Consider the following 27,654-nt stretch of genomic DNA (forward strand, 5'->3'; position numbering starts at 1 on the left):
TGATCTCCCGTTTTTCCCTAACTATTCAAATAGATCAGAGCAAAGCTGCATTTTTGGATGTTCATCGCCAACTGAGATATTACTTAGACAGAACTAAACAACTCAGGAAATCTGATCAATTGTTTCTGTCATATGCAGAAGGAAGATTGGGCCTTCCAGTTACCAAAGTATCTCTGTCTAGATGGCTCACTTCTACAATTACTTTCATCTATGAGATCAGACATCAAAATTTCCCTCAAGACCTAGAGCTCATTCAACCAGGGCATTAGCTACATCCATAGCCTTTCAGGACAGATTGCCAATAGACTCAATCTGTGCAGCAGCCACATGGGCTTCTCCTCATACATTCATTTCACATTACAAATTGGACATGGTTTCCAGAAGCCGTGCCAATTTTGGTTCCACTGTTCTCAAGAGTCTGTTCCGATAGGCCACCCGGGATAAGGTGCTAGGGACGCGAAGAATGAAGGCGAGATTGACAACTTAACATTAAGAAGTTATGTACCTACCATAACGTTCCATGTTAGTTGTCTTCTTCTCGCCTTCTTTCTTGCGTCCCTCCCTCCTTCCCCCAAGCCTGGACAGACCGACCGGAATTCTTTGTTTCTTCTTCTGAAATTTGTTACTCCATTTTTGGAGACTAATATTGCTTGGTATAGCTACCAAACGAGATCGGAGTAGTTACCGCCTAGCATTGTGGGATATAGGGGAGCCTCGAGCCGGTGGAATTAGCTCTCGAGCTTTTAGTATTGGCCGAGTCGGAGCCGAGGATCGGCTCCGAACCCATCCAGCAAGAAAGAAGGCGAGAAGAAGACAACTAACATGGAACGTTATGGTAGGTACATAACTTCTTATTAGGCCTCGTATTGAATGTTTGTCTTTATAAGAAGGACCAACTCAGTAGACTGGAAATAATTCAGAGGTTCCTTACTAGACACATTAGAGAGGTAAAGGGGTCTGTATATAAACTAAGGCTAAAGTTGCATTTGCTGTCTTTGTTGCAGATTAATAAGAGGGGATTTAATTATAACTTGTTTATTCATAACTCCATATTGACATTGGAAAAGGGTATAGAAATTATAAATCACCCAGTACACCCCATTTGGCGTGTACCTCACTAAACACGTGCAACAGCTGGAAAGGCCACAAAACTACCTCATGAAGAGGATCCTAGGCTTAAACACATGCCCTACATGGACAGACTCAAACTCCAGCTTTTCTTTGTCTCATATCGTCTGTTATGAGGTGATCTGTGCTTGACTTACAAAGCCATGTCTGACCCAGCCCTGTTAGAAATATTGCACCTAAAGAAATACCAATTCCTCCACACCACATGCTCCAGGGACCTCCACCTCATTACCACAATCAAAATAACATGCTGGAGGGACAGGTTCATAACCCAGAGACTGCCCATGCTCTGGAACAGACTTCCCATACATGTCGAGCAGAAAACCTCACTGCCCCTTTTCAGGAGCAACCTTGATGAGTGGATGGGAAATAAAGTTCACTCCAGTGTTTCTTCTTGAGAGAGGGACCGGGAACTCATGGCAGCATGATGCCAGGGCACTTCTATGGGCTAGGCTTGTAAATGCTTCAGGGCCGTTGGCCTAGTACACACCTATGAACCTATTAGGGATGCGTAACAAAGAAGAATTTGTGGTTGTACTCGAGTCTTAATAGAATTAAAAGCTGCTCCATTCTTTGTGGGGATGGGTGAGTGTGGAATGCACTTCAACTAAGCATAACCAAGGATAAAGGGTTTGTCATCTTTCAGATGTTTACTTGATACTTAGATGATGGATAGGTTCTACAACCTACAATTGACTGTTGAGCAGGCTTTCTGTGGTCTGATTTTTAAAGACATCAGCTTGTATTCAGCATTGAATCCTTACTGTCAGGTTGATCTTCAGAGCAGCTGTTCAACATTTCAAACTATTCTCTCAAAATCCATTTCTTTTTCAGGCCAAAAATGTGGAATTATGTCCATGACCCATTTTTCGCTGCCTGTCTTGCACAATCTCAAGAATGTTACTAGCAGATGTCTAATATTAATATAACATACCTTTTGTGTAATTTAGTTGTATCCTAAGCAGCTTGATTGACCACAGATGAGTCTGACGTTTTAGATGGGACTGGCATAAGTAATATATTAAAAACTGTTTCCTAAAAGCAAGATTTACAAAAAGTATCCATTCTGATGTTATGAAGACTGTGTGTGTTTATCTGTAACTGTTGTGTTTATCTGTAACTGTCATGACTGAAGTAGCACCCTTGTGGTCCAGCCCACCTATCCGCAAAACATTTAAATTAATTTTGAATGGGAAGTAGCTTTCAGTTATTTTATCTTTTCTTAGGCCACAGTATTTATGAGCAAATATATTTTAGAGGTTCTTTAGGTGCTGTAAACCTCTGTAGTCTCTCTAATAATGCCAATGCAATTTTTGCTGGGTGTTGATGCTTTTAGAACACTGATAATAAGTACCAAAGTCAAAAATGTGTTTAGCTTTTGAAATCTTTTACGGAATTTGTTTGAAATAAAACTCTTGGTCATATAGTCTCCATAATGATTGCATTTCTTTTGTGTTATTAAGCTGTGTGGACATAGTGATTTGTTGTGGTTATTGCTATGAATTGTTTGCTGCTTGGGACAAGGTGCAGTGCAATTATTTATCTTAAGTTGTAATCTGTTATTGATGTGAATCACATTGGTAGGTGAGGTGCATATATTTGTTTTTCAAGCCTTTCTGCACTTTTAATATGCTTAAATGATACTTGGGAGCAACCTTGCCTATCTTTATTCTTCCATTTGAGTTATGTTGTATTGTCTTTGACTAGATTTGAGTGGCTAGTTCATTGTTCATTCACCTATAATTCTTGTTCTTTTATTTTTTATTTATTTATATTTTTTGTTGGTTACCAGAACTGTTAGTGTAACATTTGGAGTGAATGTGCTGGCATCCATTCAGCCTGTGAAAACTGATTCTTTGAAGCTTGCTCATTGGGGATCAGCTGAGCAAACGCATCTTTCTGTTGCTATGTATTATGACTAATCCCAAAGTTAGTTATAATTTGGGGGGGGGTGAATACAGTGACATCACTCTGCATGGGGGGCGGCAAAGCCCTCCATTTAAGTAAAAATGATTGAAAATTAATTTAGCTCACTTGGAACAAACCGCATTGTCTTTGAACCAAACCATGACTAATATTTTTAGTTGGAATTGATCCTGTAGGTATTGAGAAATAACATTCCTCAGTACCTGCATAAATTACATATCGTGTTACCCTGTTTTGACCAAGCTGGGTGTTTTTTTTGTGACTTAAATCTAAATGGACGCAGTTTCTCCCATGTAATATATTTTCCTTGACTTACTGTAGAGCAGAAGGTGCTTTAGTTTTATAGATTAAATAGTACAAGTAAATCGTTGATGTTTTCCTTTCCTACCTTTTGTCCTAGGGCTTACCAGGAGGAATTTCTTTACAGTCAGCTGGTAGTAGTACATAGAACTGCTTTGAGTGGTCCTTTAAGATGTGCTAACCAGTACTTTTAGACTGTTGACTGCTTTGAATGTAGACAATCTTCCCACTTCACCCTGTACATTCTGCCGAAAACAGACTTGGGCAAATAGAGGATGAATGGTCCTTGACTACTTGTATTCTTAACAGCTGTTTCAGCTTCTGACTTTGGACAGGCAACAACCTGCTTCTTTGCATTATTCCTTAGAATTGCTCTATGCTTGTGCTTTCATTTTATGCAGCCATCATTATGTTACAGGCCTTTTGTTCTTTTCATTTAACCGTCTGCCCAGTGCTGTTATATCAGACTATATTTATTTCCATTTGTTGACTAGTATAGTGCATCCACGCTGAAGCACATTTCTGCTGAGTCCTAAGGATATACCTTTTGACCCTTATGACAAAACAAAAGTTATATTTTGGCCCAGAGATAATCTGGTTGGGTCCAATTGAGTGAAATGAATTTTCATTTGTTTTTACTTATTGAGTGAAGGTCTTTACCCCCATATATACATGTATACACGCATACATGCAGTTCCCATGCAGAGGGTTGTCACTACATGCATTCCCCCCCCCCCCCAAGTATGGGTTCATAGGAGATTACTAGGCTAATGCCTTAAGAGCCCTTATAAACCTAGCCAATATAACCCAGTTTTGCCCAATATATGGCTCCTAGGGGGGTAAGAGCATGGCATGGGTTTGTGCCTTTGCCTGGAGTATCTTGCAGATTGCCCCAGTCCATAAGGGGCATAGGTGCTACCTCAGGTGATTCCCCATCCATTGATCCAATTTGCGTTTGAACAGTGCAAGGAAAGGGCTCTGCTTTAATGTGGCTCCTTCTTGGATTCTTGTCTTTGTGCTTGAAAAGCTTCCTTTTTTCCCATTTGAACCAGCTCATTGGGCTAAGTTGAGGTTCTTAAAACTGCTTTACTCATCACTTTGACTTTAGCTAGGAGAGTATCTGAGTTACAAGCTTTTACTGTAACTCAGTCCTACCTCATTTTCCACAGGACATGGGTTTCTTTGAGAACTAATCCCACTTTTAAGCAAGAAGGGGATTCAGGGTTTACTTTAAATCTGTCTATTAAGCTTTTATTTTTTTTATTGATCACAAGAACAAGGGAGAAAAGATTCTATATGCTCTGGATGTCTACAGGAGCTCATATACTAACTTTTCAAAGCTTTATCCTTCAGGAATGCTGATAATCTGTTTCCTTTTAACTTCGTGGGAGACCAGGGACAACCAGTGTCAAAGCAAACAATTTCTAGATGGTTGTTGCTTGCTTCTACTTTTTGTTGTTCTCACCGTGACAAGCCACTTATAGGCAGGGTTAGAGCCCATTCCACTAGGGCTTTGGCGGATTTCTAGAAACGGTGGACTCTAGAGGCAGCAGTTTAGTCCCCTGTACATACATCTACAAAGCACTACACCACTGCAATAATTTTGGAGTCCTGGGGCTCATTAACTAGCCCAGTCCAAATTCACACTTGCTCTTAAGCTGTGTTTGCTCTTGGTCATACAGTAAGCAAATGAGGGCTTAGAAAATCGCACCTTGTACAATAATATGAACTGTAACTCGCAGCCTTAACCCTCCGCACCAAATGGCAGACTACAGATTGGATTCCTTTTCTAGGTCCAGAACAGGCTTGGCTAGGATCTTTCTGTACAAGCTCCTAGTTTCTTAATTTTATTTCGTCCTCTCCTTTTATCTTTTAAACTGTAGTAATCTACCCAAATAGCTTTAGATTACTTCAGCAGTGATCTAATTTGTATGGTACAGTTGTGTAAGTAGACTTACTGTAACAGTAGATGTTCTAATGGATCACTTTTGTAGTAGCTGTCCTTTCTCTCTAATCCTCTGTTTGCTGTTTAGTGGTATTGTTAAGATGCTGGTACCCCTTGTGTAATTTGCTTCCTTTTTTTATTATTTTTCTTGCCATTTTTCTTTTCATGGCTATTGTTTCCTTTTTTTGGGGGGGGGGCATGAAAGCGCCGCACTTTTTGTGCTATAATTGTCTTTTTAAATGAAGATCCTCTCAAACTTCAGACAACGCATGTGGCAGGTACCTGTTAGCTTTGAAAAGTGGGGCTGATAGTTTGGTAGGACCCATAATTTAGGCTACTGCAACAGGGATCTAGTCTACTGTTGTGGTAAGCTTACTTACACAACTGTACTTTCCTTGCTCATTAGACATGTCCCTTCACCCCCTCATCCTTTTAGGAGTTCTTCTACCTACGTTTGTGATTCTTGCAGAGCTGCACATTCTTCGGTGGCAGATTCTTTTTGTTTATAGAAATGTACTTTTTTGGCCATAGATGCTCTCCATACAGTGCACTTCCCCCAAATCAGAGGGTTGAGTATGTTATTTCATTATGTAGATGCCCTAGGGTCCTATGTTTGTACTCTGGGCAAGTGGCTACATTCTTATTTTCTTTATCGTGTTCTGCTCCTTCCTGTTTTTTAGTGAATACTCAAGTTTAGCTTTTTTTTTTTTCTGTTACCCAGCTGGTTAAGCTGCTAATACTCTAGCACTGTGATGTTGAGATGATCTTCTAGTATTTATTTAGAATTCTTGGATGGGTTGGAGCATTGATCCAAACAGACCTATACATTTCTGATTTCTTTTTATCTTAAGCCTGTGAGCCTCTTACCTTGTATAAAGGAAAAATACGATGTTTAATAATTTGGGCAGTAATCTAAAATATGTATTTAAGCCTTCCAGCCTAGAACAGCTAGTAAAGTTCACAGCACTCAAACGCCTTCCCTTTTCTTTTTGCAGGTTTGTAGTTGCCTACTGTTTCGTGTGTTGTTGGTAAAGAATAAAATTAAGTGGAACTTGTTTCCATCTCTGGATGTGGTGACATTTTAAATTGTTCCTTCCAGTGGAGCTCTGGAAGTTTGCACAGTAACTTCCCATGGGCAGAGCAGAAGCCTTTTGATGGTATCAATTAAGTTCTCATATTTCAAATAAGTGTTGGTCATTTACTGTACTTTAGTAGCCCCCATGGTTCCAGATAATACAAACTCTTCAGCGCAAACCATTTTTATAGTGGTAGTAGTATTTAGTTTATGAGTCTTTTAAACTGGATTTTGTAAGTTGCAGTAAACATGGCAATTACGTTTGTAATATTTTGTAAACAGTATCTGCGCAACCACTTAAGTAACATACATACCGTCAGCAGCATTTTGTTCAACTTTGAGCTTTGATATGAGGCTAAGCAGTTCTGTCTGTATAACTTGTCGAAATATTTAGAAAACGTGAAATTTTTGACAGTAATAATAAATACTGTGTGAACAACAATTAATATGTCTTTACTTGCACTAGACAAGAGGTCAAGTATCAACACAGATGTTTGGCATTGTCTAAGCTTTAAGATGACGTTTTGTAATACTGTGCATGTCACATGGTGTTGTTAATGCAAGTATGAACAAACAATATTTGATGCCTAGAGGAGTCAGTAGGATGTAACTGCAGAAACCCGTACAGGCATCACCTGGCTGAAGTGAGTTAAGGGCCATCCTTCTGGAAATTGTTACCATTTTTATTTGTTCCTCTCCTTTCTTGTCTTCACATGAGGAGTCAGGACCTTGTGGACCATTTTTCCTTTTAAATTGCAATCCTTCATTTTTGATTGTACATTTTTTCCTTGTGCATCACACAAGCACATCTTGATTTCACCATTCATTTTCCAGTTGAATAGAACTGAGTGGGGGTACATTGTCACTGAGCGCTCATAAATAGAAGCGGGTACCACACATTTGATATTTTCTACCTTGTAAAAGGTTTAAATGGTATTAATTTTAAGTCTGGTCAGAATCTGCATCTAAGAAAAGAAACAAAAACACCGAAAGATTTACAGAAAGTGCAATTTAAAGTGCGAGTCAGATTATGCAAAGTATTTTATTTTGGCAATGGTAAGCCAGTTCCTGTACATTCGTGAAAGGAAATTGGGTGTTGTGAAGCACTTTTGAGAAAATTCTTTGAATTATTTAAGTAACTTTTTTCCCCACAGGTTGCAGTAGTGGTTAAACGGTGCTTACTACAGTGGTGCTTCTGGATCAAACATTAGTCTGTGGTTGTTGCTCACTGGCTAGACAGATATCTTAGTACTGTTTGAGATGGAGAGGAAAAATAATAATTGCTTGACCCTATCTTGCACCAGGCTGCAGTAATAATGTTGAATTGCATTTTGTAGTCTTAGAGAAGTTTCCAAACAGTCTGCTTATGAGTAGTTCTGTACGATAGTTATGCTGTACCACTGTTACCTGTAGATTACAGTTGCCTGTAAGTAAATGTATGATGTGCTACTGATGTTGGGCAAGGTGTGATTGGCCACAGATCTTGAAGTACTCTGGGACTTTAGCATTAAAAAAATGTCGTGTAGCATGTAGCATGAGATTTATTTGGTGCTCACAGTGCCCCGGAACAAGAATGGCACATTGATATCCACTTTGCCGAAGCTTACTTGCAGATGCAGGTCACTTCTGCAGTATGCATTTCATAAATTGCTTTAAATGACCTCTTCAGTTACTTATCATAGTCTTCTTGTGCAGAGTCACCAGTTGTTTACTCAGAGTGACCGTTTTTTTTTTTTTTCCTCCATTATTTTTGTTGACCAGTGTTGTGTGCATACATCTCAACCTCTTAGTGCAAGAAATCTGGACAAAGCTCGACAAAATGTTGGACAAAGGCCCAGAAATATGGACATACTTTAAATATTGCTCTTATGAACTTAACAAGTTTCTAGAGTAACAGTTTATTGTAACATAATATTCTGAAGGATTTGAAGTCTGAAACTCAAATGTATGTCATTATTTAGTGTCTTCAGCCCTCACAAATTCCAGTGATTTGCCAGAAAACTACAAATTTTATGATTAACAGGCCAAAAGTTGACATTCTATGAAAATCTTGACAGTTGAGCGGTATGCATATGTGCTTAGATACAGCTACCATTTGCATCAAAGCACAAAGTTTTCTAAATATGTCCACCTGGAGATTTCAAAGATTCTGTTAAGAAACGTAACTGTTTATAATCATCACTGCCATACTTTGTAATGCACAGTTCTCTGTCTTTCATTTGCCAAGTCTTTCATTGTTTACTGATGTGATTCAGGAAGAAGTCTTAAGTATTTTGAGATATACTAAGTAAGCATGTAGTGTAGCACTTGTTATAAATTATTTTTGCTTTTCTTTTTAAAGAGCATTGTCCGCTGTGATGAAGACGAGACTCATGTTGCGTCTGTGTACTGCACTGTTTGCGCTACTCATCTGTGCGCAGAGTGTTCTCAATTTACCCATTCTACACGAACGCTCGCAAAACATCGGCAGGTGCCTCTAGCAGATAAACCTCATGAGAAGACCATGTGCCCTCAGCACCAGGTGCATGCCATTGAGTTTGTGTGCTTGGAAGAAGGCTGTCATGCTGGTTCTCTGATGTGCTGTGTTTGCAAAGAATATGGAAAACATCAAGGGCACAAGGTACTGCATTAATGTTCATTTTATGTTTGATGGCATGCTTTTCTCTAAACAAGATAAACAGTACTGTAATTGTAAAAGCATATTCATTTTAAGTAGTAAGCATATATTTTACTTCATTTTTTAGAGTACAGGTAGAACTCTTTAAATAAGCCTGTTTATACGAAGGAAGTCCAAGATAGTTGGAAGAATGCTGATGTTTCAATATCCAGAAATTTAAAACCTTGAAATAAACTGAAGTGCCTATTTCTCCTTTTACCCTGGCCTCTCCAGAAATTTGTAACATCAATGCAAACAGCTAACTAACTCTTACTTGTCTATGTAGACTAATTGGTGGTACCCCACTGGCTGGTTCGTGCAGATGTGGGAGTAACTTTCATTTTCCTTAATATAATACAATCTCGGAGCTGCTATATTGCAGGGTGTGTGTGTGTGTGTGTGTGTGTGTGTGTGTGTGTGTGTGTGGGAGCAGCCCCTCCCCCGAAGAAAGTAAAAAAAAAATAAAATAAAATAAAAAAAATATTTTGGGTTCTGGGCGTGTGGTGGGTGGAATTAAGGCAGTCCTTGCTAATGCGCAGCCTGTGGGGTATGCATGTACAGCATTGCTGACTAATTTAATTTATGTGCATTGTTAACTTGTATGATTCAGGATTTCTTGCCAAGTATAAGCAAATTTTTCTTCTCCTTGTCTTCTATGTCATATTCATGTGCTGCATTCATCCTTGGTGTAAAATTAGTCAAGCAGTCCATCTTGTACTGTACAACTTCAGCATACTCCATTGAAACAAAACTTGTATATCTGTTGGAAGAGGTCCTTATAACACAGCTTTCTTTAACTCTTGACTCCCTAACAGAGACTGTGGATGGCACATTATGATGAGGATAACAGGAAATGTGCTAAAAGGCAATGTGTTGCATGACTTTTATAGGTTCATAAGTATATAGTGGGCTGATGACCACCAGGGCTTTTATAAGCCTAAAACAAAAAAAGCAAAAATGAATGAGAGCACCACGACTAGAACAGGTATCCTAAAAATAACAGAATCCAACTCAGTTGTGTCTGTGTATTATGGGCGTTTAAGAGGTGGTATGTTAGGAAGTTTCTAGAAATGGGAGGGTATAATAGGTTTGGGCATTACTGTCTGCCTCCATCTATTAGAGATATGGTGGCCAGACCAGGGGTGAATTTCTGATTTCTCTTCCACCGGTCAAGGTTATGTTTAAATTGATTTAAGGATGGACTGTGCTTCACATGTATGGCAAGCCTATTCCAGAGAATGAGAATCCTCAGACTCCTATCTGTCTCGCCAGCATGTCTTAATGTCACAAGCAAAACTTTAAAATTTTTGAATTTGGTGATTTTGATACTTTTTATTTTGCAGATGTGCAAAAGGTCCATCACTGCTAGATCTGATGACTTGTATTTGAAGCATAGATCACCTGTCTGTACCCTGCAGGAGACAAGAGTATATAGAGAGAGAGAGCTTTAAGGAGATTTGTGTAGGACAGTGTGTTTACACCATGGATTGTCCTGGTAAGAAACCTTTGTAGTAGTTTCCCGTTTCATTTGTCTGGTTAGGTACATGCTGAAGGGGGCATTATACTCCATGATGTGTCTGATAAAGGCAGAATAAAGTTGCAGTATGACTTCCTTGGACCTAGATGCCTTGCTCTTATTTATAAGTTAGATGAAACAGAATGATTTTCTTACTACCTTGGTCACATGCTGGTCAAAGGCCAGATTACTGTCTACATGTGTTTCCAGATCCCTGACTACTGGATCAGTTCTTAAGGGGTGTCTTATCAATGGAGTAATTAGCCTGGGTGACTGTCTTCCCAAAAGGGACTACAATACTTTTCTTGGCAGTGGGATTTAAGCCATGATATTGGCACCGGTCATTTGTATGTGTTTAGACCCTCTTGTAAGAGGTTTGTGTCATGGGAGGAATCTGTGAAAGCTCCCAATTTCTAATCATCTGCAGGCTTGGCCAGCCAAAGACCCTTGACATTAGCCCTTACCTCTGAGAAGTAGATGCCAAGTAAGAATGGTCGTAGTATTAAGCACTTTGGGGTATCCTGCTGGTGACTAGTCTGTTAGTGGAAGTGAGCTCACTCATCCTGAACTCCTGGGTCCTGTCTGTGAATTCCTGGCTCCTGTCTGTCAACCAGCTGGCAGCCCTTGAGTTTATCCGCTATATTCAAGTGGGGTATTGTATACAACACCTTAGCCAGGTCCATGTAGCCACCTCCTCAAAGAAGTCCACCAGGTTTGGTAGGCATGGCCTTCCCTTGACAAAGCCATACTGGTTGGGTCCAGTGTCTGAAGGTTGCCTATGTCTTGATTCATTCCATGGCTTTTGCATTGTTAGGCTATTAGGTCTGTAGTTTCTGGGATTAGTTGATAGTGTACCCTTATGATGTGTGATAGTTGCAGTCCTCTGTTCTTATGGTGCAAAGCCTGTTTTGAGTCTGTAGTTGAAAAGTGACTCAAGCAGTCCTGATGGGTCATGTTTCAGGCTGTTTAGGAAGCATCCTGAGATATTGTTGGGAACCATTGAGATTTTTTTTTTTTGGCCTTGACGAGCACCACCAGAACCTGTTCCCTGCTAATTGTGTGTGTGTGTGTGTGTGTGTGTGTGTGTGTGTGATGCTATTAGGTATTTCATTGGGGTGAGGGGTGGAATATGAGATGGATTTTTTTAACCAGCAAATTCGCTGTCACTCTGCTCAGTAAAGGTGGCACCACTGACCTCCAGTTCGGCACACTGACGTGTGCTGCCTTTTAGGTTTTGGATATAGCTGTAGAAGGCCTTGTCATCTTTAACTTATTTGCCTATCTTGACCTCGTAATGGGCCTTGTTGGACATGGTCCTCTTAGTGTCCTGTTTAGTTAGAGCTCCTATCTGGTTATTGCTCTCCTTGATTTTAGTCGTGACTTTTTTTCCTTTCGTTATACACAGTATTAAAGTTAGGATCCTACCAGTGTGGTTTGTGTTTAGTTTGTTTGGGACATACTTCTGGTAGGTACAGTAACTTCTATACAGCTGTTTGTGATTATAAAGGCTCTGTGTGAACAATTCCCTTTAGGTTGCTGTTGACTCTGGATTGGGAGGAGAATTGAAGTGTGACAAAATCTCACTTAATAGGTAATAGTTTGGTTTGGAATAGTTCCTAACTGTTACAGAGCTTTGCAGGGATTACGGAGTTGATTTTTTTGTACTTTGAAGATGACTGCTTTGTGGTCTGACCTCACCAGTGAGAATATGACACTGGTGGTGATGGGGGGGGGGTGTTGTGCAACACACTCCCATATTGTTGAGTGCCAGGTCCAGGATGTTTGAACCTCTGGTTGGTGTGAACACTGGTCAAGATTACTTGTATTAATAATGTTCAGGAATTGTTGTGCCTGCTAGTATGAGGCAGTGTATGTTTCCCAGTCTGTAGAGGTATATTTTGATGTCTCCCATGAATAGGGTATTTTGGTTTAAAGGTAAGTGTCTCCAGTAGGTGTAGGTATAAGCTATGGGATTGTAGGGTCATAGAGGATGGATCTATAAGTAGTAGGATAGGGTATGGGACTTTTGTTTATGGTGATTTGCACGTGGATAAATTCCAGGGGATTGTTCTGTTTAACGTAGAATTATGCTTGTTGCTAATATAGACTGAGACTCCTTCACCTTATGCCTCTCTGTGCAGCTGATGGTCTAAATGTGTGGAAAGTAGTGAAGCCGTGTACTGCCGGAGTGCTTTGTGTGGATTTAAGTCATGTCTCTGTAGTGGCACAGATGTTTATATTCTCAGAAGTGAAGAGAGCTTGTAGGGTGTGGAGTTTCTTGTTTAGGCTGCTATCATTGAGCAGTAACCTCTCTAGGTTTCTTTGGATTTTATTTGCTGTATCAGTAGGTTGGTCAATTTAGCATTGCCTAAAAAGACTCTAAGTGGGTGGGTAAAGTTTTAGCCAATATTCAGAAGCCTAGGGGAGACAGGTGCAGACTATATTATTTGCAAAGTAAAGTGGTTTGTTAACTATGTCTTCTCATGCAGAGAAATAAAAAATACCAGAAACTTAGCCTGTGTCTTTGTTGATCACTTCCATGGTTCATTCCAAGGCTTTGCAGAAACTAAGCCAATTACTGAAGTCAACCGTCTTTTGTTTATACTGTGGCATCATCCTTGGTGAAGATGGAATGCTACTGACTGTGAAGCACATACCTGCCTGAGATGAACATTCAGAGAAATCGACTGTGTCTCTCCATGTAGTCCAGGGAAGTATGTCTCTGGTGATTAACACCCACGTGGACTATGATAGAATCATATTGGTACCTGTGGTGTAGTGACTTCAGTGCATGTGTAACTTGATGGATCCTGGGTCCGGATAAGCAACTAACTTATCTTCTTGTTCATTCTGGTGAGTGGAGCATCTGTGTCATACAATGGAGTCCCTTATGACAAGAGTCTTAGATAATATGTTTGCTTGCCTTTTGGGATTTGTTTTTTGGGCTCCAACGGGTGTAAGTGTATGTGGTGTTAGATGTTGCTTTTGATGACTGCTTTAGAGATTGCTGAGGATAGACATTGCTGTTTATATGCTTAGTAGGTCTTTATACATTTACGGAGATTGCTTTTTAGTGCCTCAGCATAAGTTGGTTTGTGGGTGTGATGGGCCCTGTGTGTAGTGGATGGAGTGTGTGTTCTTAAAAACCTTGTTTGTGTGGAAGATTTTTGCCTCCATTGAAATTGTGTGCGCGCCTCTTTTGCATACAATGTTTGTTTCTTTAAGGATTAAATGGTTGTCTATGAACATGAGACAATTGCTACATTGTCTCAGGATGCCCATATCAACCAAGTTGGCTACGGAGACATTTGGAAATTTATATCCATGTTTTCCAGGCCTGTACTTGTGTGGGCTATTTTAGGTTGTGGACTGGGTTATACAGAGGTCCTTGGGTGGTCTCTGGGGTTTGGCACTAGACTAGGTTGGATTGCAGTAAGATTTGATAGCTCTGTTTAACATACAGACTAGCTGCTCCAAGCTCGTCTCCATGCAGTGGCTTTGTTTTAGCCACACAAAGTTGCAGGTTTCAGTTTGAAGGGAAGTTTTATAGGTAAAATTTACTTTCTGAGCAGTTGTGTCTGTGCAAGGCACTGCTAACCTCTTAATGTAATAAGAATGATTGCTTGTGAGTGTAATGTTACAACAAGACTTAAGCAAGGCAGTTTGAAGTATTGGGGAGCCTTTAGAATGATTTAAAGGCAAAAATCAACAAATAAAGCAGTAACACTCTAACCAGTTAACTGAAGTGCAAAACAATTAAATAATTGTCTTATTTGTCAAGGATGGAACATGATTAACTTGGGACCCTCCCTCTCCGTATGGTGAGGGTGCCAAGAAAGAGCAGGAAGAATATTTGAGGGGTCATTCTTCCTGTTCAGTGGTGTGATGGCTGCCACTCCTCCTGAGTTCTTGACTTTGAAAGAATGAATGATGAAAATTGAGCAGTGGGATTTAAGATGCGAATGATAAAAACTGAGAAGTGGGATTAAAGGTGCAAGTGTCAGGTAATGGAAATGACAAAAAAAAAAACAGCGGAAATGGAGGAATGATCTGATGGAGATAGAACAATGTAAAACAAAAGAACCGAAAACAAAAGAACCGAAATGCATGTATTATGGAAGGGATTAAGGTAAAAAAAAAAAGTGGTGTATACCATCACATACTGTGTTTTTAAGGTGAATAAGGCGCAGGTGAAGCAAAATTATAAGTGATATGCTGTAAATATGGAGGAGGAATTTGATAAGTGAATTTTATGAAGCAGAATACTAACTGTAGTTTTGAGTAAGAAATTTTGATGTATATAGTCAGACTTTTAAAGCAGTGTGCTGCAGTGCACTGGGATATGGGAAAAGAGGGTCAGTAACGATATGAATGCTGTGCTCCTGTAACACACACTACCACTGCCAAGTATTTCACATTGGTGTTTCATAGTACTTACCTTCAGATGACCTGTAGTGTAGACTGCATTATAACTTTATTTGAATTTTACCAGATGGACATTGTTTCATGAAGTAGTGGGATAAAGCCCAGGACTGACGAGACACAGGTGGAACTGGCTTTGGAAAGTGGAAGTGATTAGCCAGTGCCATCTTGACCCAGCCTCGGGGCCCAACCTTACTGCATGAGTGACGTCCAACCAAAATGTATGTGCTCTCCAAACTGATTGTTCACATAGTAGCCATGATGCATGGAAGTTTGCATGAGTCTGGGGCAGCATTGTGCAAGTCCTGCATGTGTGTCAGACTGCTGCCTAGATGATGGCCTTCTGCATCTGGTTTTAATCCTTGGGGATTTAATGTGGCAGTCAGGCCATGTGAGAGTTAATTGAAAAACACAGCACAGCAACAACGTAAAGTGAGAGAAACTGGTGTGGAAGGCAACCACAATAACTCCTCGGCTCGGACACAAAGCAAATAGTTTATTACACAAAAACAGAAAAAAATCCCAGGTTAAGCGCTTTCATCTGACACTTGCAGACTTCTTCAGAGTTAATGGTTGACAGGTGCAGGTAAAGAAAGACACACACGCACATTTTTTTTTTCTTGTGTCATACTTCATATGCTGTCATTTATTTTGGTGTTCTAGTAGTTCTGTGTTCTGCAAGTACTTGTTTAGCTTGCATGACTAATGGATAATGTTCCAGCCTTCATAGTCAATTTAGCTTTGTTTTTTTTTTGACATTTGTTTACTGGGACAGTCCGAGTCGGTCAGCAGTGTAAAATCTCTTCAGAACGGTGAAGGGAGGAAAGCTCCACATACGGCATTATAAAACAACATACAATGTCATAAAACAAGTATATTAGGTTACAGTTTACAAGTAAGGCAAAAATGCACATACAGACTTTTTTGAAAGCAATTTGTATAAGGAATTACAGTGTACATTTAATAGACACTGCAGCAGCTGCTTAAAAAGGTGTAAAGATATTTGAGACATGGTTATAGAACAGAGAAAGTGTGTTTTGCTGTTACAGGCATTGGATGGACATTGGGAGTTCCCTGGAATCCTGCTTAAATGGGTAAAATAGTAAAATTTAAGCTGATGCTACTTTTCATTCCGGCTTGGAAACATGAAAGTGAAATGTCCACATTTATTTCTATACAGTGCAAGAACTGTGGATGTGAAGTGCACTTGAGTATTTCATATGCTGGCAAGTTATTGTCTATCCATTCCAGATTAGTTTTTGTCGAGTTCACTAACTGTTCACTGCATATTTTCTGCTTTGAAACTGTAAATCAACACTGAAATGATTTTTTTTCCTTGAGTGAAAACAGAATGGTGAGTTTGTGCAAGAACTTTCAGACCTGCACCCATTTGGCCCATGTATTTAACAGTTGCAGTAGGTGTGGACTCCCAGCCAGGCGAGAACCCCCAAGCCCATTTGTTTTTGCCTGTAATCCCCTGTGAGTTTGTACACTTGTGGAAAGTGTTGAATGGTAAGGAGCATGCCAAAACTTTACTGGTCCTTTGTGATAGTCTACCTTGTCCTCTGAAAGCGCACCTGCCTCCCTGTGATGGCTCTTCTGAGCTCTGGTATAGCTACCATCCAGTGTAAAGCCTGCTCTCACATGCTGAATTTTCCTTTGCTCAAGTTGGAACTTGCATAAGGCAGATTAGTCTCGATATATTTAAGTTGCATGGAGTAAGGCATCTAGTACTCCCCCCTAGTTTCATAGGTAGGTACTGGGCTATCGGCCCAAGGGCCTACGTAAGCCTAGCCAACAAGGTTACCTGGCTTATGCCACCCAAGAAAGTTATTTTCCTGTGCCACTGTAGAGTAGAGACACAGAAGTGATCCCCGGGGTGTATTTCCCATTTCCCATCCACTCATCAAGATTTTTTTTCAAGAGTGCTAATGAAGGACTTTGCTTGACATAGATGAGTAGCCTGTTCCAGAGTATGGGAAGTCTCTGGGACCGGAATCTATCCCTCCAGCATGTCCTGTTTATTGTGGTGACAAGGTTTAGGTCCCTAGAATGGGTACACAGAGGGATTGGGATTTATTTAGGTGTAGCATGTCCAACAGCTCTGGGTTTGACTTAACTTTATATTTTAGGCAGAGATCATCTCTGAGTAGGTGATGTGCTATGGAGTAAAGCTGGAGTTTGAGACTATCGGTGTAGGGCATTTGTTTGAGGCCAGTAATCCTCTTTTTGTGAGGTACTTCTGTGGCCTTTCCAGCTGCTGCAGATGTCTTGTGAGGTACATTCCAAAAGGTGCGTTGTACTCTATATAATGGGTCTAATGAGTGTCGAGTAGAGAGGAACATTTATGTCTTTTTTTTTTTTTTTTCCTGGATGAGAACCCCTTTATGATGAGGTGTGCCACATAGAAGGACTTCTGTGGCGATGTGACTATCAAAGGAGAGACTACTATCCACCTGGGTCCCAAGGTCTCTTGTCACACATTCGGTGTTAGATTGCTGCCTATGTGGTAGTTCATGGGTGCAGAGGTTTTACCAAAGGGGATGACCTTGCACTTTTTGGCATTGAACTTAAGGCCATGGCTCTGACACCAGGCATCTGTCTCAGCGAGGCCCGTCTCTAGGATGTCCACATCATTTGGGAATTTAACTATGGCTCCTAGTTTGCAGTCATCTGTGAACTTCGTTAGCCAGAGCCCTTCTGTGTTGGCCTGTACTTCAGAGAAGTAGATACCAAACCGGAGAGGTCCCAGGACTGAATCCTGTGGTACTCCACTTGTCAATGGTTTGAGGTCAGATTTGGAGTTTGCAACTTTTACAGTGTGGGTACTGTCAGTGAGCCAATTGGCAACCCATCTTGTGACGTAGAGGTTTATACCTCGTTAAGTGAGTTTAGCTGTAATTCCAAAATGGGGGATGATGTCTAAAGCCTTGGCGAGGTCAAGATAGGCTGTGTGAACCACCTTACCCTCATCTACGGCTTTGGTGACTGCCTCAAAGAAGTCGATCAGATTCAGGAGGCGTCCTCTGCCTTTCATAAACCCGAACTGGGTGGGATCCAGAGTTTGGAGGTTACCAATGTCTTTGAGTTCCATGGCCCTGCAGCCCAGGCTCATCAGGCTAATAAGGGTAGCACTCATGTGTCCAGCTAGAGCCTCTGCATTTTCCCACAGGATGCACAGGCCAACAATGGCGGCTCACTCTTGTCCCCCTTTCCATTTGTTACAGGTGCCAGAGTTTCTATTTGGATTCTGGTTGTCTGCCAGTACACTGTTTGATTAATTATATTTTTAAAATGCTTGTGACAAAGTATTTCGGAATGAACTGTATAATTTAAAGGAGCAACTTATTGTCTCAATCTCTAAAGAATTTTGCAAAGAAAAGAGCCATTTTAAGAGCCTCTAGGCAAAAGCTGCAAAAGGGATATTTGATTACAAAGTGTGAAGTTGTTTTCCTTTTCCCTTGCATAATTTGGCTTAATATGGTGGATCTGATAGACCACTATTTGTAAACAAAGTAAGAATGAGAGATTAAAACATTTATCTTCCAGAGGGGAAATGTAAAGGTACACTTGTCATCTGACTCTGCTTTTGCAACTGAAGCAGAGGCTCACTGACCAGGCATTTGAGCTATTCTAAAGAAAGTGAACTTAACAAGCATGTTTTTGTAGCACCAGACAATAATTTTAATGCTAAGGAATGAGTTTACTATATTTGCTTAAATCCCACTGCCGTAATGAGTTACAGTGAAAACTATACATTTAAATTCTCTATTGTTTTGGGTGTTCTTGAACACAAGATATGAGAGGGGCGAACTCAGTCAGTGTTTGAATCTAAATAACTTATCAAGTTAGGACTCCTTTCCATGCAATAAATTGACGGAGAGTAAACAGTCGAAGAACATCAAGCTAAATTCATTACTGGACTTTCATTTGAACGTCCCCTGAAGGCTTTAGAGACTTCTTTGTTTTTCATTTTTATAGCATGGTTCCCTTGAACTCCTGACATTCACGGTGAAAATACAAAAGAGGAAGCTCCAGAGACTGCATATGTTTGGACTTGGCACCTGTTAGAAATAGATGTTTCTTTCATTTAACAAAAAACTGAGAAAACATTAAGAAGTTCCATTCTACATTAACATGATTCACTACACAATGACTTGCATTTTGTTGCTTTTTATGTAATCATGCAAAACTGATCTTGGAAATAACAAGAAACGCACTTTAAATGCATGTTTTTTTTGCAGGAGAACAACTTCTTTTGTGGGACTTGGCTTGCACACCTAACTTATTTAGAATATTATAACTCCGAATTTATACCGTTGTGAGGAAAACAAAACTCTGCAAATGAAGTACCCAAATTCTTTTTCTTTCATTCATATTTGCAATTGACATCTCAGCATCTCATTTTCAGAGGGAGCTCAGCAAATTAGAATGTATGCAGTCCTTTAAAAAAAAATGAAAATTGAGTCCTGATTAACATATTTATCTAGGAACCAGTGGAATCACATAAAAAGCATCCATTTAATGCAGTTCCTTATAACAAAATTGATCAATCCAAAATATATGTCCAAACCTGTTGTGTTAAATGTTTTATACTTGATTAAGCTTTCAGCTGTGAAGGTGACATTTTCAAATTTTACCCTCACTGGCTCGAATTTCTGTTTTTACCTTTTACCTGTGTACTTTAGCGAACAAACCAATGTAGACCAACACAATCCTTCGATAAAACACTAATTTAATATGACAAGGCAAAATTCAACAAGCAGTTTTTAACACAGATAAGCTTTCGGCTCTGCCCTTCTTCAGATGAAATAAAAACAATCTTAGTCACATTTAAATACCTAATTCAAAACAGTTTCCAACCAATCAAAATTTATACTGCACCCTCCTATCTTTGAGGGCGGGTTTCATAGGAACAAATTCATTTAGTCCTGGTGTCCTATGGGCTAAAAGCTCAATTATCCACTTTGCTTCTTCTCTCTCAGTGGCATCTACTAAGCTACCCTTTCTTATACTAGGAAATACATTTGCAATAGCTCTAAATCTAAACTGATGGTCATTATTTACTTCTATATGTTTATGCATGAAAGATGTTGCAAAATTCTAACTTTAAACATATTTGTTTTTCCCACGTAAAATGCTTTGCATTGCTGACACTCGGCTAAATAAATTATATTCTTTGTTCTACAATTGGCTTTTGCTTTAAAATAAAATAATTTCCCTGTTACTGGATGCTTAAAAACAATCTCTTTATTAATACAGTGACATTTCTTGCATAGCCCACATGGTTTTGTACCTACTTGACAAATGGAACTTTTCTTGTGGTTACTCTTTTCTTGTGTTAAAATGTCTTTCAAAGATAGGAGGGTGCAGTATAAATTTTGATTGGTTGGTAACTGTTTTGAATTGGGTATTTAAATGACTAAGATTGTTTTTATTTCATCTGAAGAAGGGCAGAGCCCGAAAGCGCTTATCTGTGTTAAAAACTGCTTGTTGAATTTTGCCTTGTCATATTAAATTAGTGTTTTATCGAAGGATTGTGGTGGTCTACATTGGTTTGTTCGCTAAAGATTTGTTTGTACTCTGTGGACCTTCAGTCAGTTTTCTCAATTTGTTTTCTTTGCTGCTGCTTTTGTATTTGGGGAACTGACACACAATGGAACATTCAGAAACTGCTATAAGGGAAGATTCTGGTGCTTCACCTGCTATTTCCATGGGAATGAGAACCTTTTCTATAAAGAGAGACCTAACTAATCAAGTTAATCCGTTGCAGAATTTAGAACTACATGTAGCACCTGAGAGATGTACATTGCATCAAGTGAGTACAAGTAATGATTTAAAATTTGAAGAAAAAATAAGAGACTTTACATTTAAAGTTAATAAGTTTAAAAAGTTACAATGGCAGAGAAATCATTTTGAAGCCTGTTTAAAATTTGGCATAGTACCAAGAGGAATGAGGGTGATGTTCTTCGTGTTTCACTGTTGCAGTCATAACTGTAGGGTGCTCCTGCCGGCAGGCAGCCTGAGGTCGGCCAGAATCCCAAAGTCTGGGTCCGGCGTCGGCTGTATAAGCTCGTATCCTGACGTCAGTACGCCTTGGTACATAGCCCTCAGCCGACGCCATCTTCTCCAGTCTTTCTTGCCGTGCGGTGGAAAGCAGCTCGCAAAACGTTGGTTGGCGATTTTCGAACAGCGTATTTGGTTGTTGTCGGTCCGAAGTTGTTACTTCTCTTCTCAAAGCTAAGTACCCGTTGGGAATCTTTTTCTTGTTCCTCCGATGTCAGAAAAAGTTAATAATTGTATAGCGTGTGGGAAACGAATACCTCATAAAGATTTCCACTCTTACTGTCTACCTTGCTTAGGCCCTGACCACATTTCTTGTTGTCGGTTCTGTGCCAGGTTCAACTCTCGTACTATCAAGCGCAGGTACGATTGGGCTTTAAATTATTTTGGCAGACGCTTCAATTATAGAATGTCGTCGGACACTACCGGAGTTCAAAAGAAGCGCAAAGACAAAGACAGGCCTCCGAGGTCCAAACAGGACTCGTTGCAGCTGGAGCCAGCATCCGGTTTGGCTGTCGTCAGTGAGGCGCTTTTGCAGCCCCTGTCGTCCGCCACTTCTGAACCGATGGCCGATACGGACTCCCATGGGGAGCCATCAAGGCCCACTATTTTAACTGCTGCAGGACCTTCGGACGTCGCTCCTTCAGATGGGTCCGGAACCGCTGTGCAGGTACCGGCTTCTGAGGGGGGTTTCAGGCCTACTCACATCACTATTTCAAAGGCAAAGACAAAGACTCCTACTAAGTCTAAAGTTCCAGCTCAAGCTGCTTCTGAATCCACTCCCAAGACACAAAAACAATTATTGAGGATGGCTGAAGATTTGCTTACAATGATTAGGGGTTCTCACCCCCCTCCTGAGAAAAGGCCTCGACAGGATGTTACTCTGGATTCCTCTGACCAGGCTTCTGTATCTTCTGTTTCTTCCTCTGATCAGGACTATTCCTTTCCCCTTATGAGGATTCGGATGCTGAGGATTCTTTGCCCTCGGCCTCTCCGCCTGAGGATTTTTCTTTGGGGAAACCTTGCATGAGATGAGGGAACATTTTCATTGGGAAGGACAGGAATATTCTGCTTCCAAAAGAGGCTTAGAGAATTTCTTCTTCTTCCTCAGCATAGGCCTTTAGCTATCCCTCCTGTCTTGGACATTGTAGATGATGCTTTTCTGAGGCTAATTTGAATCCTGATTCCATGCCTCCTGCTCCTTCTAAGCCTGATAGATTTTATAGGGTTCCTGACTCTCATTTATTTTTATTCTAAAACCCTTCTGCAGATCCTGAAACTATTTCTCAGGGCTCTAAGGCTGCTAAGGTTGCTACTTCTAAAAATCCTATTCCCTCCGAGAAGGATTCTCGTGCTTTAGACAGCTGGGGAAAAAGGTATATACTTCTGCTACCCTGTCTGTAAGGGCTTTAAATTGCCAGTTTCATATGTTTAAATATCAGCAATTTCTTTTGTCTGTTTTAAAGCAAAAGCTTGCTTCCCTTCCTGCTTGTGCAGAGGATAAGGAACTTCAGGATGTTTTGCATGCTACTGAACAGGTTAACAAGCATAGCTTACATTGTGGTTTTGATGCTTTGGATGCTTCTTGCAGGGCTGCTGCCTCTGGTACTGTGATTAGGAGACATGCCTGGCTTCGTGAACAAAGTTTACCTGAACAGGTTAAGGCTAAGTTATTAGATGCCCCTGTTCAACAAGATGTTCTTTTTGGTTCTAAGGCTGATGAAGTTATTAAAAAGTTGGAAGAAAAGGCAAAGTCCATGCAGACTGTAAAAGATTTCTTGCAAGTTCAGCCTCCTAGATTTTCCAGGAATTGGCCCTCTAAAAATTGGTCCTTTCCCACGTCTAACAGGCCTCAAAGGGGAAGATATAGACGCTCCAGAGGTCGTGGTCAAGGCCAGACCTCTTACAGATCTAGACAATGGACTGCTTCTTCACCTAGAAGGGGAGAAGACAGATCCCAATCTCAAAGAAAGCAAACTCAATGACTCTCTCGGTTGGGCTTCAGGACCCCTTTACCTGGACGCCCCTCTCGGAGGAAAACTGTCTCTTTTACAGAAATTGGACTCGTATTACCCAGGACAGATGGGTATTGGATGTGATTTTAAAAGGTTACAAGTTCCACTTTCACACTTTGCCAAGGACTCACGGTTGGCCAGATCTGCCAAAACTTCAATGGTCAGAGGCCTTAACTCAAGTGGATGCTCTTCTGGCCATGAGAGCCATAGAGCCTGTTCCACTCTCGGAAATGGGAAAAGGGTTTTATTCAAGGCTGTTTCTGGTTCCCAGAAAACAAAACTCATGGAGACCTATTCTGGACCTTTCTGTGTTAAACACCTTTTGGAAATTCCAAAGTTCAAGATGCTTACTCTGCAACAGCTAATTCCAATGATCTCTCAGGACGCCTGGATGGTGACATTGGACTTAAAGGAAGCCTATTTGCATATCCCTATCAGACAAGAACGCAGGAAATTCCTCAGGTTCAAGGCAGGTTCGAGGCACTTTCAATTCTCTGTTCTGCCCTTTGGTTTATCTACTGCCCAGAGTCTTCACCAAGTGCCTGGCACCAGTAGTGGCTTACTGCAGACTTCAGGGATCCAGATTTACCCCTATTTGGACGACTGCCTTATTCAGGCAGACAGCAAAGATCTTCTGCTTCAACATCTGGACTTTGTTCAACGTCTTCTCCTACTACTGGGATTCTCTGTGAACATAAAGTAGTCACATTTGATCCCTTCTCAACAAATGGTATTCTTGGGAGCCCTCTTAAATACAACCTTACAAAGGGCCTACCTCACTCCAGAAAAACAAACTCAGCTGGCTTCTACTTTCAACGCCTTGGCAACTCTATCTCAGCTCACTGCAAGGAAATTCCTGCAGGCTCTGGGCTACATGGCTTCCTGCATTCTGTTGATTCCAAACACAAGGCTTCACATGAGAAAGCTTCAATGGTATCTGAAAAGTGTATGGTCACAGCATTACCACGATCTGGATATTCTGATTCCTCTGATCCCCTGCCTCCAGAAGGAGTTCCTCTGGTGGTCCAGGGCATGCACTTTAAACGAAGGAAAACCTTTTTGTCTCCCTCAACCTACTCAAATCCTAACCACGGACGCCTCTGGTTATGCTTGGGGAGCACACTTTCTAGACAATTGCCAGCAGGGAACCTGGACAAAGGACCATCTTCACTGGCACATCAATCTGAAGGAAATGTTGGCAGTTCAAAATGCCCTTTTAGCCTTCAAAACCTTTTTACAACCAGGGCCTCTGCTAATTCAAGACAGACAACACCACGGTCATGTGGTACATCAACAAGCAGGGGGGTTCTCATTCATATCCCCTTTGCAGACTAGCTATGGGTTTATGGGACACACCTCTAAATTTGAATCTGCATCTCCAGGCTCAATTCATTCCAGGGAAACAGAACCTCTTAGCAGACAGCCTGAGCAGAAACATTTCAGATCCTCACGAATGGATGCTACACACCAACTTGTTCAACAGGATTACTGCAGTTTGGGGATGTCCCCAGATAGATCTGTTTGCATCCCATCTCAATCATCAGCTGCCTCGCTTTTGCACCAGGTCCTTCCACAAAAAAGCATGGAGAGTGAATGCCCTGTCCTTCAGCTGGAGAAGCCTTTCAGCATATGCCTTCCCTCCTCTTCCTCTACTGCCTCGGGTACTACTGAAGATAAAGCAGGACAAGCCCAAGTTCCTCATCTTGATTGCTCCAAATTGGCCTCGACAGTTTTGGTATCCAACCTTAAAGCTCCTGTTCTCGGGGCCTCCTTGGATTCTTCCACTGAACCCTTCGCTTCTGTCCCAGCATCAGGGTCAGTTACTACATTCCAATCTCAAGACCCTTTGCTTGGCAGCTTGGCTCTTCAAAGGAATTTGATTTCCTCTAGTCTTCCCAAACAAGTTTTGGATGTTCTTTTGGAAGCTAGACGGCCTAGCACTAGGAAATCCTATGCCTCTAAATGGAAGAGGTTTTCTATTTGGATGCAGGACCGAGGCTCTGATCCTCAGGTTCCTGATCTCTCCTCTATTTTGCTTTACCTTTCGGAACTTTTATCTAAAGGACTTTCCTTTTCTTCCATTAAGATTCATGCTTCTGCTATCTCTGCGCATTTCAGTTCTGATCCTCCTGTTTTTCACATCCTTTGGTGAAGCAGTTCTTGAGAGGGGCTAAAAATTTGCCTCCAAGGATCCCTCCTGTCCCTGCCTGGGATCTTAATTATGTTTTAGAAAACTTACTTTGCCTCCTTTTGAGCCTGCTGCATCTTCAGATATTAAGTTTCTATCCTGGAAGACTGTTCTTTGTTAGCATTGACCTCTGCCAGAAGGGTCTCAGAGTTGCAAGCTCTCATGGCTGTGGAACCATACCTTATTTTCCATCAGGACAGAGTATCCTTGAGGACCAATCCTACTTTCATGCCTAAGGTGATTTCAAAGTGGCTTTGAATCAGACAATTCACCTTCCTACTTTCTTTCCAAATCCTCAAAATAAAGGGGAAAGGATTTTGCATTCATTGGATGTGCACAGACAGTTACGATTTTACTTGGACAAGACTAAAGATTTCAGAAAGTCTAACCAATTGTTTGTTTCCTTTGCCTCCAGTTCTCTTGGAAAACCTATTTCTAAACAAACTATTTCCAAATGGATTGCTTATGGAATCAGATTTTGTTACACTCATCATGGGAAACAGTTTCCAGGGACCATTAGAAGTCATTCTACTAGAGCAGCTGCTACTTCTACAGCTTTCCTCAGAGGAGTCCCTACCAAGGATATCTTGGAAGCTGCCACTTGGAGTTCTGTGCATACTTTTCCAAGCACTACAATCTCCCCTTGTTTTCTAAGTCTGGGGCAGGCTTTGCCTCTGCTGTCTTGCAGGGTATTCTTGCCTCCCCTTCTTTTATCTAAAGCCTCCTCCCCCTCTACACTGCTTTGGGATTCCACCCTACAGTTATGACTGCAACAGTGAAACACGAAGAACATAGTACAGTTGTGTACACCTACCATAAATGTAGATGTTCGAGTGTCTTCACTGTTGCAGTCGGGTTTCCTCCCTCCTATCCCCTCTTTTCTCATATTTGTGGTGTATTTGTGTTTCCTTGTTGGATTCATTTTTGATTTGTTGGGGACTTCTGACATCTAGGGCAAGAAAGGCTGGAGAAGATGGCGTCGGCTGAGGGCTATGTACCAAGGCGTACTGACGTCAGGATACTAGCTTATACAGCCGACGCCGGACCCAGACTTTGGGATTCTGGCCGACCTCGGGCTGCCTGCCGGCAGGAGCACCCTACAGTTATGACTGCAACAGTGAAGACACTCTAACATCTACATTTATGGTAGGTGTACACAACTTTTTGTATGCCGTCACAAGGTGAACACTATCCAGAGTTACTAGCCAAATGGCAGCGTATCAACATAAATACAGGCTTTTCATATATGAAATTACTCCTGGAATTTTTTGCGCCAGAGGAAGAGAAACTCACAGCAGAAGTGGGTGTTTTACAAATGCAATTAGAGACTGAATTTAAAGGAGAAAGATTCACTAAAAAACTAGACTAGCTATACTGTGCTTTTTCAATGACTGACCAGAGATTACAACAAACAAAAGTAAAAAGGCTACAGCGCGACTATAAAGATTTCACGACCGGTAACATCTTCATATGGCCGAGAGACTAAAGAGGAGAAATCTGTTCCAATGTCTCTTTAACTGAGACCAACACGTCATATGTGGAAGTGATGCGAAATAGAACCACGCTGAATAGCGCTCGAAGAGCGCAAGAGACTTTTCGTTTGAACAACAGTAATGAACAGTTAGGTCTAAACAAAGTAACTCTGTGGAAATAGTGAGTTCAAATTTCACTACGGAACCTCTGGGAGAGAGGATTATACAAAGTTCTGAATCGGAAGAAACAACGAACGTTTCTTTAGTAACTGCTGTTCCAAATGCAGTAGTTACCCAATCTAAGGACTTGGGTGCAAGGCCCAAGACAAATCAAGCAGTGCAGCAGGGTGAGCGTTTTTTAGCCCAACTGCCAGCTCCAATGAAGAAAACAGGAGAATGGAAGAGAGCCAGCAGCGAAGGCAGAGGGGCAAAAAAGAGAAGGACATCAAATTTGACTGGTGATTAATATTGTTTATAATTTATCTAACTATGTTCTTAATGATGATGAATTATTTGCTTTAAACAAAGGTATGTCCTTCGTACCAAGTAGAGAAGGCTGTTTTAATGAAATAGTCATGGATATGATGTTTTATGGTAGAAAAGTAATGTTGCAAAGTTTATTTAACTAACAAAATAGACAGCATATGTCGAGACAACCTAGTACATTCATGCCACCACTCAATTCTACCATGCAAATGTTTCTTAAAGTATGTGAAGCTGATTTATATAAATATTTGGAAGAAGGTAAAAATGAGAAATATTTTAATTTAACAAATACACAAAAACAAGCATTAATAAATTTACAGAACAATGATAGTATCATAATAAAACAGGCAGATAAAGGTGGAGTGGTTGTTATATTAAATAAGGATGATTATTATTTTAAATTAAATAATTTATTAATAGAAGGTAATAGCTACTCGAAAATTAGTCCATTAGAACTCAACA

At 40.7% G+C, this 27,654-nt stretch overlaps 1 protein-coding gene across 2 annotated transcripts in view; it reads left to right on the forward strand.

Moving 5' to 3' along the window:
- The window catches only part of TRIM23 (tripartite motif containing 23), a 759,378-nt gene that overhangs the window by 135,512 nt on the left and 596,212 nt on the right, over positions 1 to 27,654 (forward strand). For both annotated transcript variants that reach the window (XM_044063360.1, XM_044063361.1), the window contains exon 4: positions 8,716 to 8,994. In XM_044063360.1, coding sequence (XP_043919295.1) covers positions 8,716 to 8,994 — 279 coding nt within the window. The remainder of the gene's footprint in view (positions 1 to 8,715; positions 8,995 to 27,654) is intronic.

This window comes from Protopterus annectens, chromosome 2.part1, assembly GCF_019279795.1.
Source record: "Protopterus annectens isolate FY-2018-M chromosome 2.part1, PAN1.0, whole genome shotgun sequence".
NCBI lineage: Eukaryota > Metazoa > Chordata > Ceratodontiformes > Protopteridae > Protopterus > Protopterus annectens.